Genomic DNA, 13,307 nt, shown 5'->3' with positions numbered 1-13,307 from the left:
AATTGTAAAACCCATCAAGTTTGATTTGTTTACACTGCGAGTCTTGCTTTCAGCCAGTGAAAGCATTTCCAATGTTCCTAAGGTGTGTGCTGTGCCCCTGGTGAGTTCTGACAGCGCACCGGGGTGCTGCAGCACACACTCTGGGAAACACTGTACTAGGGACTTATAAGGGGGCACCAGTATGCCAATTGTGGGTGAAATACTGGGTTACCAGTATGCAATAACCATACTTTAATGGAGAGAGTAGACACAGTCAAACACACTAACAAACAGGCCAAAAGTGGGGGTAACCAAGCTAGAAAGAGGCTACTTTCCTACACCTCCCAAGTCCAGTAACACCTATTTCCAAAGGGAGAGGGTGTAACACCTCTCTCCCAAAGGAAATCCTTTGTTCTGCCTTCCTGGGCTTGAGCTGCTTAAGCAATACAAGGGCAGAAACCTGTCTGTGAGGTGGCAGCAGCTTGGGCTGCCTGGAAAACCTCAGAAGGCGGTAGGAGCAATGCTGGGGGTCCTCTAAGGAGCCCCCAGAGTGCATGGAATCATACAACCAATACTTGCAATAGTATTGGGGTATGGTTCCAACGTGTTTGATACCAAAGATGCCTAAGTTTGGAGTTACCATTATGTAGCTGGACATAGCTAGTGACCTATGTCCAGTAAACGCGTAAAATGGAGTCCCCGCACACACAAAGTCCAGGAAAATGGATCTGGAGTTTGTGATGGCACCTCTGCAAATTCAGGGGTGCCTTCACACACAGGTACTTGCACCCTGCCCTCTGAACTTAGAGGACATACCATAGAGGTGACTTATAGTGACCTGCTGCCTTGGTCTTTAGTGAAAACAGGTGAATGTACCTGGTTTACGTGGACTGCAATGCCAGGCCTGCGCATGGGCTCCCTGTGAGTGGCAGAATAACTGATGCAGCCTATAGGGATCCCCTGGAACCCCAATGCCCTGGGTGCCTGGATACCATATGCTAGGGGAATACATGGGAGCACAAGTATGCCAATTGTGGGATGAAATACAGAGTTTTGAGAGAAAGAGTCCTGGAGTCCTGGTTAGCAGGATCACAGTGAACACAGTCAAACACACTGGCATCAGGCAGAAAAAGGGAGTAACCATGCCAAGAAAGAGGGTACTTTCCTACAGAAACCTTGTGGCACATCACACACAAGTGGTAGTGCTTGGAAGTAGAATGATCTATCCCACACCGGAAAACGTTGGTCCTTCAACAAAAGAGGTCAGCCACCTCCAGGCATGATGTGTTATAACTGAGTCAACCAATTTCTCTAGAAGATTGTGTGAGCTAGCATGTTAAATGCTGAGGTGAGATTCAACAGGATCAAATCCAAGAACCACCTTGATCAAGTTTCCATTTAAGCTCTTCTAATACCACCATAAGTGCTGTCTCTGTACCTGAACCTGAATCTGGTTTGCGAACATAGAAGATGCCATTATTTTCCAAGAACTGAGAGTGTTGCTTGTTTGCATGACGGTCCATGATTTTGCCCAGATATGGAGGCAAAGAGATTGGCCTATGGTGTGTAAAGGGTTCATGGTGGGTTTCTTCAATAATTGTTTCACCACTGCCTGGTTCCAGGATTTGGAACCTGATCTTACTCCAGCGAGTAGTTTAAGATCTTCCTTATCACAATAAGACCAGGACTTGCTGCCCTTAGAAATGTGAAAGGTGCGTAGGATCCAGTGGGGATCCAGAATTAACATTGGTTATTAAAGTAAGCAGATCCCCATCCTGTATCCCTTAGAAGGCAGAGAGCATATGTTAACTATAGAGGTCTTGAATGGCAGATAAATTCTCAGTTGACCAAGATTCCAGACCTTGAAAAGATGCATAGATAGTAGAAATTCTGTTTGAAAAAAAGCGAAATAGATCATTTACTTGTGCCTTGACGCTGCTTTTCTGGGATTCAGGTCTTCTGGGTGCATCATAGATTTTACTATAGAGAACACCTCTTTAGCTGAGTTTGCCACAGTATCAATTTTATGTGTAAAATAATCGGCCAGGGTACATATCGTCCACTAATGATAATTGTTAGTAGCTTTTCTGTAGACTTTTTAGATCTCGCAGCTTATGATTTCCTCCAAATTCTTTTTTAGTCTTTAATAGTTTTTTTATTTATTCTCTTAACTGGGATTTAAATCACATGGCTGTTCACTTTTTATATTGCCAGTTGTTTTCCTAAAGGAATCAGTTAGTCTAGACGTGAGGTAATTCAGTCCTCTAACTTATGATCCATATTTACCATACTGCTGTCCAGTTTAGGCTTAGTGTTTGACAGAACTTGCTCATACTCTGTGCTATTGAACTTGGACCAGAGTCTTTTGACCCTGACTACTTTCTTCCATTTAACAGAAGGGGGAGATGCTGCCAGTAAAATAGGGACCACCAGGTAATTAAACCTGATTAATGGAAAAGGTTGATTAACTATTAGATTTGGTGAATTTGAGATTACTGGATCTAGGAGGTGGATTATCTTGTGTATGGTGTATTTTACCAACTGTGCCAGCTGATAGGCCTCTAGGTATTTTAGTAAATTGGACACAATAATGTAGTGCACATTATTTAGATAAACGCTCAGATCTCCTAGAAGGGTAAAACGTGAGATTTGTATGGCTTGGGGTTCCAGCAGTAGTGCTTCTGCTGGCAGAAACCATGGCCGAAGGAGCCCATCCGCCACAAGCTTGCTTTGTCACAGTAGGGCTGCCCGTCCTGATTTGTCCTTCCTGAGGTTGATGCCCACGGCATGGAAACAAAAAAAATGTCACTTTATGTCAGGGACATAGATGTTTTCTTTCTCAGAAACAATTTAGGTACGCAACAAACAGCTGAAACCTGTGAGAAAGATTATAACGGGTGGCCCTCTCATAGATTATGACACAGGAAAGTGCAATCACCTTCACTGCAGAGGGGAAGCCTTTTCCTACCACTCCACAGCAGAGTCTCCTTTCTTCTTGAACCTGCAATAAACTGAAGACATGGCTTATCAGTTAACCACCTACCATAGGTAGGGCTAGGCACACACCACCTTGCGATTGTCATTTTTGTTGACCAAAAGACGGGTTGCGATGAACTTGGGGGAAGAGTGCAATACCCACTAAACATCAATGGTTGCCTGATACATCTTTCTGTAAGGAACAATTGGAACTCTATGCTGCAAGAACTGCCAGCACTCTCACGACCCAAGAACATATAGGGTCCCCTCACTGCATATTTCTCCAGTATTGGATCTTTCATAGATTCACATGCTTGAATCATCCCCGTCGTCGAGGTGGGAGCCTCACGGTAAACTTAAATATATAAAAAGCAGTAAGTCAGTAAAAGTAAAACCAGTAGGCCCTAGTAGGCCTCATAGGGTATTTTACAGTCTATCCACTTTGTTTTGTGAAAAGACCCAAACTTGAGTATCAACCAATCAGGATTCAGCCCCTCCCAAACACTCCCAACAGAGGCTGAATTCCCTCAGATTTTCTACCGCACGTCGTGTGAAGGGAGTCTCCCTGAGCTCTGCTCAGTTTTTTTCCTATTTTCTGACTGAAGATTGTTTTTTCTCTCAGGAAACTAGTTACAACTTTACTATGTCTGAAAAGGCAAAGAAGGGTCTGTTCAGAGACTGTGACAACTGTGGGAAGAAGAGACTACATATTGATGACCCCCACAAGAAGTGTATTTATTGCCTTCATCCAGACCATAAGGTGAGAGACTGCAAAATCTGTTGCACCTTTAGTCAAAAAACCCTCAAAGACCGAGAGGGTAGACTTCTCTTATGGCTGCAAAAACAGAAAGCCTTAGAGCATCCTTCATCAGACAGCGAAGAGTCACCACAAACTTCTCGCCCTCAGAAAAGAACAGGTGAGAGAGATAGAGGTGCGGATGAACCACCAAGAAAAATGCACAAAAAGACAAAACAAGTCTTAACTGAAGAGGCAGTTAAACATGGACCAAAAAAGGTTCATTCAGAACCTACTACGCCGTTACACCGGAAAAGCACCTCAAAGAAACCATCCCTGTCTCTGTCACCACAAAAAGAGCCAGAAAAACTATTTTCGGTGAAAAAACAACCGTCGACGACCGCCCCGTCGACGTCGACGACAGTGTCGACAGTAACAGCGACCACGGTATCGTCGACGTTCACAACACCATCCTCACCGATGATTATGACGTCGTCGCCGTTGTCATCGACGACGATTATTACTGCAAAAATCTTCAAAAGAGCTTCGTCGGCAACCACAGCGTCGACAGCGGAGGCCTCCTGGGTTCACAAATCATCCAGGGCACTCCCATCTACGCAAGATACGTCGGCGAAGCGACCGCCGTCGGTAAAATACCCGTCGACGAAGGGACCGTCGACTAAGGACCCATTGACAAAGACGCAGTCATGGACGGAAGCGTCGACGAGAGACCCGTCGACGACAGTACCGTCGACGACAGTACCGTCGACGAGGGAATCGTCGACGAGGGAACCGTCGACGAGGGAACCGTCGACGATGGAACCGACGATCACCACAGCATTAACAGTTTACAAACCTTTGGACATTTCACCAGATCATTCCTCATACCATCATGAGGACTCCACCAGATTCTTACCCCTTTCCCTTATTAATATAGGGGACAAGCCATCTGACATTTTGCTGATGCATACATCACCAAGTAAAGTGCTGCCATACCCACCGCAACATCTTTTAGACGATGATGATGATGAGGATCAAGGAATGTTTGGGGCAGCTAGTAGCCCGTCCCAACTAAATGTCAAATGTCAAGAGTTTGATGAAGAAGAGGATCAACATTACCAGCATAGTTATGCTTCAACATCTTATCCACAGGCAAACCAACCATTGCCACTAGCTATGCCTAGCACATTAGTGACAGATTTACAACATATGTTGAAGGATTACTATAAAAGGTTCCCACCGTCAACTCAGTCCACGCCACCTAGACCTCAAAGTTACCAGCAAGCTCAAACTACTAATGTTTCCGAAAAGCCACAGGCTAGTAGACCTGTAACTAGCCAAGCTCCGGAAGCTTACCTCTCGTCGGACGACGAAAGGGAAGAGGGCGAGCTAGCAGATTCAGCGGCTAGTGAATGGGACGATTATCTCGTTCCCACACCATCTCCACCTCCAGCAGCTCCAGTGGATTCTCCTCCAGAAGACATAGGAGGTTTCCATAATATCATAGAGAGAGCGGCGAAACGTTTTGGCCTGGCAATTGTTTCCCATGAAACTGAGTGTTTTTTGTATGACTTTAAAGAGCCATCAAAGAGATCTGTAAGAGCCATACCGATTGTGGATTTCTTATGGCAGGAGGGTTTGAAGGCAATGAAAAACCCGGCAACAGTGCCTTCACAAATGCCAAGGCTAGAGAAAAAATACAAGGCCCCAGATTTAGTCTCACAGCCGAAACCTGACTCGGTTATATCACAGGAGGCTCAACGACGATCCAAAAACCCCTCTACGCCTATTGCGTCTCCCCCAGACAAAGAGGGAAGGAGACTAGACAATATCGGTAAGAAATTCTCCTCGGTTGCTGCAGTAACGGTCAAGGCGGCCAATTCCCTCGCCATCCTGGGAAGGTACGATCGCCAGATGTGGGCAGACATGTCCGCTTTTGTAGATTCACTGCCAGAAGATCTCAAGGTGGAAGCTAAAAAGGTCTTGCAGGAGGGAGAAAGGGTCTCCGCAGAGATAATAGACAGTTCAATAGATATTTCCCTCACTGGCTTTCGACAATTAGCTGGAGCAGCAGTCCTGCGCAGACAAGGGTAGCTTAAAGCTACTTCATTCAGACCAGAAGTCCAGACTCGTGTTCTCGACATGCCCTTCGATGGAGAGAGTTTGTTTGGCAAACATGTCGACGACATGCTGCAGGCTATCAAGACTGATACCGATACAGCAAAATCCCTAGGTACCCTGCAGTATAAAAAACGACCTTTTCGTGGAGCAAGGGGTAGAGGTAATTACTCCTTTCGAGGTGGATACCAACAATACAGGTCACAATATCCATCTTCCTCCAGGACCAGGACATCAGCACCATCAACAACAGCAGCATTATCGATTACCACCAGCCGCAGCTTACAAACATCCGGCTAGAGGAAGAGGAGCTGCCCGAGGAAGAGATACAGGCAGAAAGCAATGACCAGCGGATAATCTCAACACCTCCCCAATCAATATTGAAGGTCGGAGGTCGCATCAATTCTTATTTCCGCAAGTGGAAGGCTATAGCATCGGACAGATGGGTACTAGATGTAGTGACCAGAGGTCATACTCTGGAATTCATGCAAACACCACCGAGTGTCCCTCCATTGGGTACACCGCCTCCGAGGTTGAACCAACTTCTCAGGGAAGTAAGAATAATGCTAACAAAAGGAGCAATAGAACCAGTCCCTTTATCTCAAAAGAACAAAGGATTCTACTCCCGGTTTTTCCTTCTAAAGAAACCCTCAGGAGACTGGCGCCCCATCCTGGACTTGAGAGCACTAAACAAGTTTCTAAAGAAACAATCGTTCAGGATGGTAACGTTGCAGGATGTCCTGCGTCTCTTAAACACGGGAGATTGGATGGCATCCCTAGACCTCCAGGATGCTTATTTTCATATCCCCATATATCGCAAACATCGCAAATTTTTAAGGTTCAGGGTAGGAAGTATGCACCTCCAATTCCGGGTTCTACCATTCGGTCTCAAATCAGCCCCCAGAATCTTCACAAAAATGTTAGCTCCAGTAGCAGCACATCTTCGCCAGTCAGGTATCCAGGTCTTCCCTTACCTGGACGACTGGCTTATAAAGGCACCCTCAAAATTCCAAGTAACAAATCATATTTCCTATTGCCTTCAATTGTTACACAGCCTGGGGTTTGTAGTCAACTACCAGAAATCTCAGATATACCCCAAACAAGAATTGAGTTTCTTGGGAGCAATTTTGGACACAGTACGCAGCAAAGCGTACCCATCACACGAGAGGAAACAAAAGTGAACCTCTTTGGCAGACAACCTATCCAGAAAAAAGTTCGTTTCAGTCCGCATCTACAAATCATTGCTCGGAATGATATCATCGTGCATTCCGCTAGTCCCAGATTGCAGGCTCCATATGCGACCCCTGCAAGAACAATTGGACATACAATGGACACAGGTCCACGGCTCCTTCGAAGACAAGATTCGCATAACGCCTCTAATGAAGAACACTATGAGGTGGTGGGCGACTCCAACCAATTTCTCAAAAGGGCTGTCTTTTCTTCTTCAAACACCAAGTTACATAGTAACAACGGATGCCTCTCTCGAAGGATGGGGTGCACACTGCCAGGACCTGCAAATCAGCGGAATCTGGAATCAGCAAGAGAGCCAGCTCCACATCAATTATCTAGAACTCAAAGCAATACACTTAGCTCTAAAAGCTTTCTTGCCAAAGATACAATGTTCAAGCGTCTTAATCCGGACGGACAACATGACCAGCATGTTTTATCTAAACAAGCAAGGAGGCACAAGATCCCTACAACTCTCGCAGCTACCCCAACAAATTTGGACATGGGCCATCAAACACAATATTTCACTAAAAGCGGAGCATGTGCCAGGACAGATCAATGTTCTAGCAGACACCCTGAGCAGGACAGTAATTCCTTATCACGAGTGGGAGCTAGACCAGAAAACTCTCAATGGCCTGTTTCTATTATGGGGCAAACCAAACTTAGACCTATTTGCCACTCTCGAGAACAAGAAATGCCAGTTCTACGCAAGTTGGCTTCCCCAAAAAGATTCGTGGGGGAATGCGTTTTCGATGAGATGGTCAGGAGTTTATGCCTACGCTTTTCCTCTGATCCCGCTTATTCCGAGAGTCATCAGAAAAATGAAGACGGAGGGGTGTCGACTTCTACTCATAGCTCTCAGATGGCCCAGACAAATATGGTATACGGAGCTCCTCATGCTCTCCGAACGACCACATCTACCACTCAGACAGAGTCCGACTCTTTTAACGATGCACCAGGGACAAGTCACACACCCACATCCGTCGTCTCTTCATTTGTCGGCTTGGCTCCTGAACACAATGAATACTTAAATCTCAAAATTTCCCCAGAGTGTAGAGACATCTTAGCAAAAGCTAGAGCTGACACTACCAACAAAACCTATAGACTTAAATGGAAACGATTTTGTGTTTGGTGTGCAGCGGAAAATATACATCCTTTATCTTCTACTCCGGAACAGATACTTCCATATCTCCTGCTCCTGGCAAAATCAGGACTTGCATATTCTTCCATACGGGTACATCTGGCAGCAATTTCCAGATACCGCAGATCACCAGACAGACTCTCTTTGTGTTCCACAAGAATTGTCAAACAATTTATGAAGGGCCTTTTTCGGGTCTTCCCGCCAATTAGGAAACCTCCGCCTCTATGGTCATTGAATGTTGTGTTGATGCAGCTCATGAAAGCTCCTTTTGAGCCGATCCACAAAGCTGACCTAAAATTCCTCGCATGGAAAACAGCGTTACTGTTAGCTCTTACTTCGGCAAAAAGAGTCAGTGACATTCAGGCGTTCACTATCAAACAGCGGTTCCTCCAGTTTACAAACTCAGGTGTCATCCTGCGGACAAATCCTAAATTCATTCCGAAAGTTCCCTCAACATTTCATTTAAATGAACCAGTCATCTTAAAAACCTTTTTTCCAAATCCGCAAACAGTGGCGGAAAAAACATTACATTCTCTCGATATTAAAAGATGTTTAAAGTTTTATCTACAGAAAACTCAGGCCATCCGCCAGTCGGATCAATTATTTGTATCATTCGGCGGAACAAAAAAGGGACACGCGGTGTCCAAACAGACTTAGCAAGATGGATTGGCCTGGCGATTCAGTTCTGCCATTCAAAAGCAGGAAAGCCGCTCCACACCAGGGTGAGAGCCCACTCTACAAGATCGGTAGCCACTTCAGCTGCACTCTTTGCAGGTGTACCACTACATAGCATCTGTAGAGCAGCGACATGGTCCAGCCAACACACATTTACAAGACATTACTGTCTAGAGGAGACTAACCAGGTCGATACAGCAGTGGGACAAGCAGTGCTGAGGCATCTATTTCGTTAAGGTGAGCCTCTTACACATCCCACCACCACACTCGAGGTATGGTCATTAATGGTTCATTTACTTATACTGTGTTAACGTGTCGTATTCTCCATAATAATAGCATAAATTGTGTCAGGATTTCTTGCCACACACCTTTTATTGCTCTTATATTCGGATGTTTATGAATATAAATATAATTATATGTAAGTGCATATTTAAAACTGAACTAATATGAATCACATCACGTATAGAATTACGATGGAATTACAGTCAATGTAATTCAGTAAGTAAGAAAACATTACTGCTCGTTACTCTGATTCAAGCATGTGAATCTATGAAAGATCCAATACTGGAGAAGAAAATTAGTTACTTACCTGTAACTGCAGTTCTCCAGTATTGGTATCTTTCATAGATTCACATGCGACCCACCCTCCTCCCCTCAGAGGCTCCCCTATTATACAGATATTAAACTTCACACTCCTACTAGAAAATCTGAGGGAATTCAGCCTCTGTTGGGAGTGTTTGGGAGGGGCTGAATCCAGATTGGTTGATACTCAAGTTTGGGTCTTTTCACAAAACAAAGTGGATAGACTGTAAAATACCCTATGAGGCCTACTAGGGCCTACTGGTTTTACTTTTACTGACTTACTGCTTTTTATATATTTAAGTTTACCGTGAGGCTCCCACCTCGACGACGGGGATGATTCAAGCATGTGAATCTATGAAAGATACCAATACTGGAGAACTGCAGTTACAGGTAAGTAACTAATTTTCTTTCTGACACTCCCGGATCTCGCAAATAAGACCAAAAAAAAAACAGAACACCCTTGCGAGAGATAGTGTGTTTTACAAATAGTCATAACAAAATACAACATTCTAGAAGTGGATAAGAATTTTGTTGGCAGCACGTCAAGGCAATTCCAGATCAGTCAGTGCAAAGTCAATATGAAATTAGTTGGCAGTGCATTTTAAACCATCTGAACCTTTGCTTGTGTACACTGCTCATAGCCCCTCACACTGGTGAAGGAAGGCTGCGGGAGGTCAACCTAAAGGCAGCTAAAAGTGCTGGGCAGTACGGCAAGTTGTGGCTGTGCTCTATTATAGTGGTAGGTTAAATACCAGGGACAAATTTTTACAGAGCATGTGAATGCAGCTTCACCTTCTTGAGTCTGTTAGAGAGGTCTTCTCCCATGGAGAGGTTGGAAGAATGGGGCCGAATTTCACAGAGCAAGTGAAGCAAAGTCCTTGAGTTTAAAGGATTGGTGTGTTTGTTTGCAGAAAGGGGAACTGTTTTCAAATTAATTAGTTAAAAACAACAGGTTCTTGGACAGTTTCTGAAGTGGAACTCATGAAATACTTTCATTTCGAACCAAACAAGCCTCATCCTTGCCAAACCCTGGAGTTCATCGTCCAAGGAAATTGGGTAATCCTGATAAAATGGTATTAGAATGATGAATCTTTTTAATTAATTCCCCCTTTTTTTATTTAAAAAGATACAGGATTCAAACAGTCTGCATATGTCATCAAAATTGGTATGTCCTATTATCTTTCAAGATGAGTATGGCATCTTACCTCCCTTCTACTTTTCAACTGCCTTTCATTTTCAATCTTGCCTCTTGCAGGTACATTTTAAGTCTTATATTATGAATGCGAATCTGCTAAATAAGGGCAGGGTGCCTCAAGGAAAAGTTACAAAGATCTCATAAGATGCCAGAACTAGCAATCGGATAAGACAGATTTCTTCGGTCAGTCACTAAAGCTATCAAACATTTATTGTTATTTTATGTATTTTAAAATGTTGTATAGTGTGGAATTGTCCATTATTGCATCATGATGCTAAGGTACAGGGCGCAGTTTGGATGAAGTATCTGAGTTTGCATAGCACTCCGTTTAAGAGAATTAGGGTGCCATTCTCAATACTTTGATACAGCAGACAGTTCATCTTTCCCCTGAAGCATAGTATAGAAAATGTGTGATAAACTGCTCTGCCACCACACATGCACTGTGTACTTTATCTTTGTGTTGCCAAATCAGTGTAAAGAAAATGGTGATTTTTAGTTGTAGTGCTTTGAGTGGCACCTAAGAGCTCTGGTGGGAAAGCGTTCCATGCTTAAATGGACAAATGGCCAGTAGCTAATGCTGTGGAATAAGATAATTCAGGTGATGACTAAGGTGAAGGCCACTCTCAGGCAAAAAGTGAGAGAGGGCCCCACTATACCACTGCCTCAAGGGGACAGGGCACCATTTCCAGTAATAAGAAAGATTCCCTTGAGGACAATACATACATCCGCTATTCACCTAACAATCCGCATACATACATCACAAATACTCAATTTTGATAAAGGAAATTGAATTTAAAAAGATCTGTTTCAATAATCCCATAAAAACCACAAATATAGAACACATAAATATATATTGTACAACCTATAAAAGCCACATGGAGAGAATCCTCTAAAATTCACAAAAAAGGAAATTAATCAAACAAATATGACAACGACATGGGAGACTCAACAGGGACAATTCCCTAGTCTCTTATTCTGTCCACAATTTGGTATATCCTCTCCCCCAAATTGTTTTTCCAAATATTTATGGGGTGGTTCCAGTGGGTTCAGTAATTTGACAGGCGTTGACGCGCCTTGTGTTGGGGTAAATACTTAGGGACATTTACAAGCTCTTGCCGCTCCTTACGCCACACTAGCATCATTTTTTTTACTCTAATTTGGCGTTACGGACCAGGCATAATGAATGGATGGGGGGTATTCCCCCATTAGGAGGCCCAGAAAAATGGCGCAATGAAATTTACTAGATTTCACTGCACCATTTTTAGCGTCATTTTTAATACCTTAGGCAGGCGTTAAAGGGATGCTCCCATTGTATTCAATAGGCCTCCCCTGACTTTGGTGGATTAGCACCATAATTTTTGGTGCTAATCCACCAAAGCGCCACAATAGCGTCAACATTTTTTACTCTATTGGCCTAATATGCCCCATGGTGTGCCGTATTGTAAATACGGTGCACACTTGGTGTTGTTAGGGGGGCACAATGAGGTGCAAGAATAGTGGCGCATCATCTATGATGCACCACATGTTTATGAATGTACCATCCAGTGCCAAAGACAGCTGATTTGCATAAAGGTCCAAGTAAGCTGTAATGATGCAGCTGGCGCTTAGGCATCACGGCTACCATAGGTATCCCATCCTAGAGACCTATGGGATTCGCTCTAAAGATAGTACAGAGCGAAGGCAGTGCAGACAGTGGTAGCCAAACTAAAGGAATAATGTGTGGGTTTTGTCGCCAACATAGATCCTCTGATACATTGGGCAACTTGGAAGAGACAGCGGCTGCCTGTGGGTCAGAGAAGTGCTCAGTGTTGGTGGAGGTTTGATGGAGAGATATCTATGTGAGCCGGAGAAAGACAGAAAAGGTCTGGGAATTGTTTAGCTCAGAAGATATGTGGAAGTAACTATGTTATGAATAATGGAGACCTCTGAATATGTTAATATGTAATTCATTCCACTGATCTGTTGTGTGACGTGGAATGTAATGCAATTAACGTACTCCAGATATACACGCGACGATCATCTGCACATGCGTTGTAGGTCAATGTTATTGCCATTTAAGTTTAAGTATTTGAAAGTTTTAAAATTAAAGTTATTAAAAGTTATTAAAATCTTATTTTCTCTCTGTTTTCTGAACGTACATATGGTGAAAATAATTGTGCATTATCTATGGTCATTTACCTTTTTCTCCAGTTTTTATTCTTAAAGACTAATTGTGCGGTAGACATTGAAAAAACCTAACACTTCCTCTTTCAGTTATTAACATGTCCACCCATTACAACAAATCACTGCCTGTCTCATCGTTTGGCTCCCTAGAGGTGAACACATGATATGACTGCAAATCAGTAATCTGCTCATACCCTTACAGGACACCATAATCTTACCAAATATCGCCTCTGTCCTCTATGACCCTGAGTGCTGGGAGACCCCCCGTCAGTTCAACCCAAGCCACTTCTTGGACAAAGAAGGGAACTTCATTGCCAATGAGGCCTTTTTACCCTTCTCTGCAGGTAAGGAGGGTTCATTTTCTTCAGTTTGATGGGTATTCTGTGGTGCAATCAGAGATAAAAGTGGAAAGCTGGTGGAACAAACTGTTAGTATGATGCACACTTACATTACATGGTGATATTAGGGGGATATGTTTGCAAACTATGGGCCTCATTTAGATCTTGGCGGTTGAA

General features: G+C 43.7%; 1 protein-coding gene across 1 annotated transcript in view; it reads left to right on the top strand.

The window, feature by feature from the left end:
* Window positions 1-13,307, top strand: part of LOC138265307 (cytochrome P450 2J4-like) — a 213,237-nt gene that overhangs the window by 180,628 nt on the left and 19,302 nt on the right. The window contains exon 9 of the mRNA XM_069212915.1: window positions 12,995-13,136. Coding sequence (XP_069069016.1) covers window positions 12,995-13,136 — 142 coding nt within the window. The remainder of the gene's footprint in view (window positions 1-12,994; window positions 13,137-13,307) is intronic.

Source organism: Pleurodeles waltl, chromosome 11 (assembly GCF_031143425.1).
Source record: "Pleurodeles waltl isolate 20211129_DDA chromosome 11, aPleWal1.hap1.20221129, whole genome shotgun sequence".
Lineage (NCBI taxonomy): Eukaryota > Metazoa > Chordata > Amphibia > Caudata > Salamandridae > Pleurodeles > Pleurodeles waltl.
This window is presented reverse-complemented; position numbering and strand designations above follow the sequence as displayed.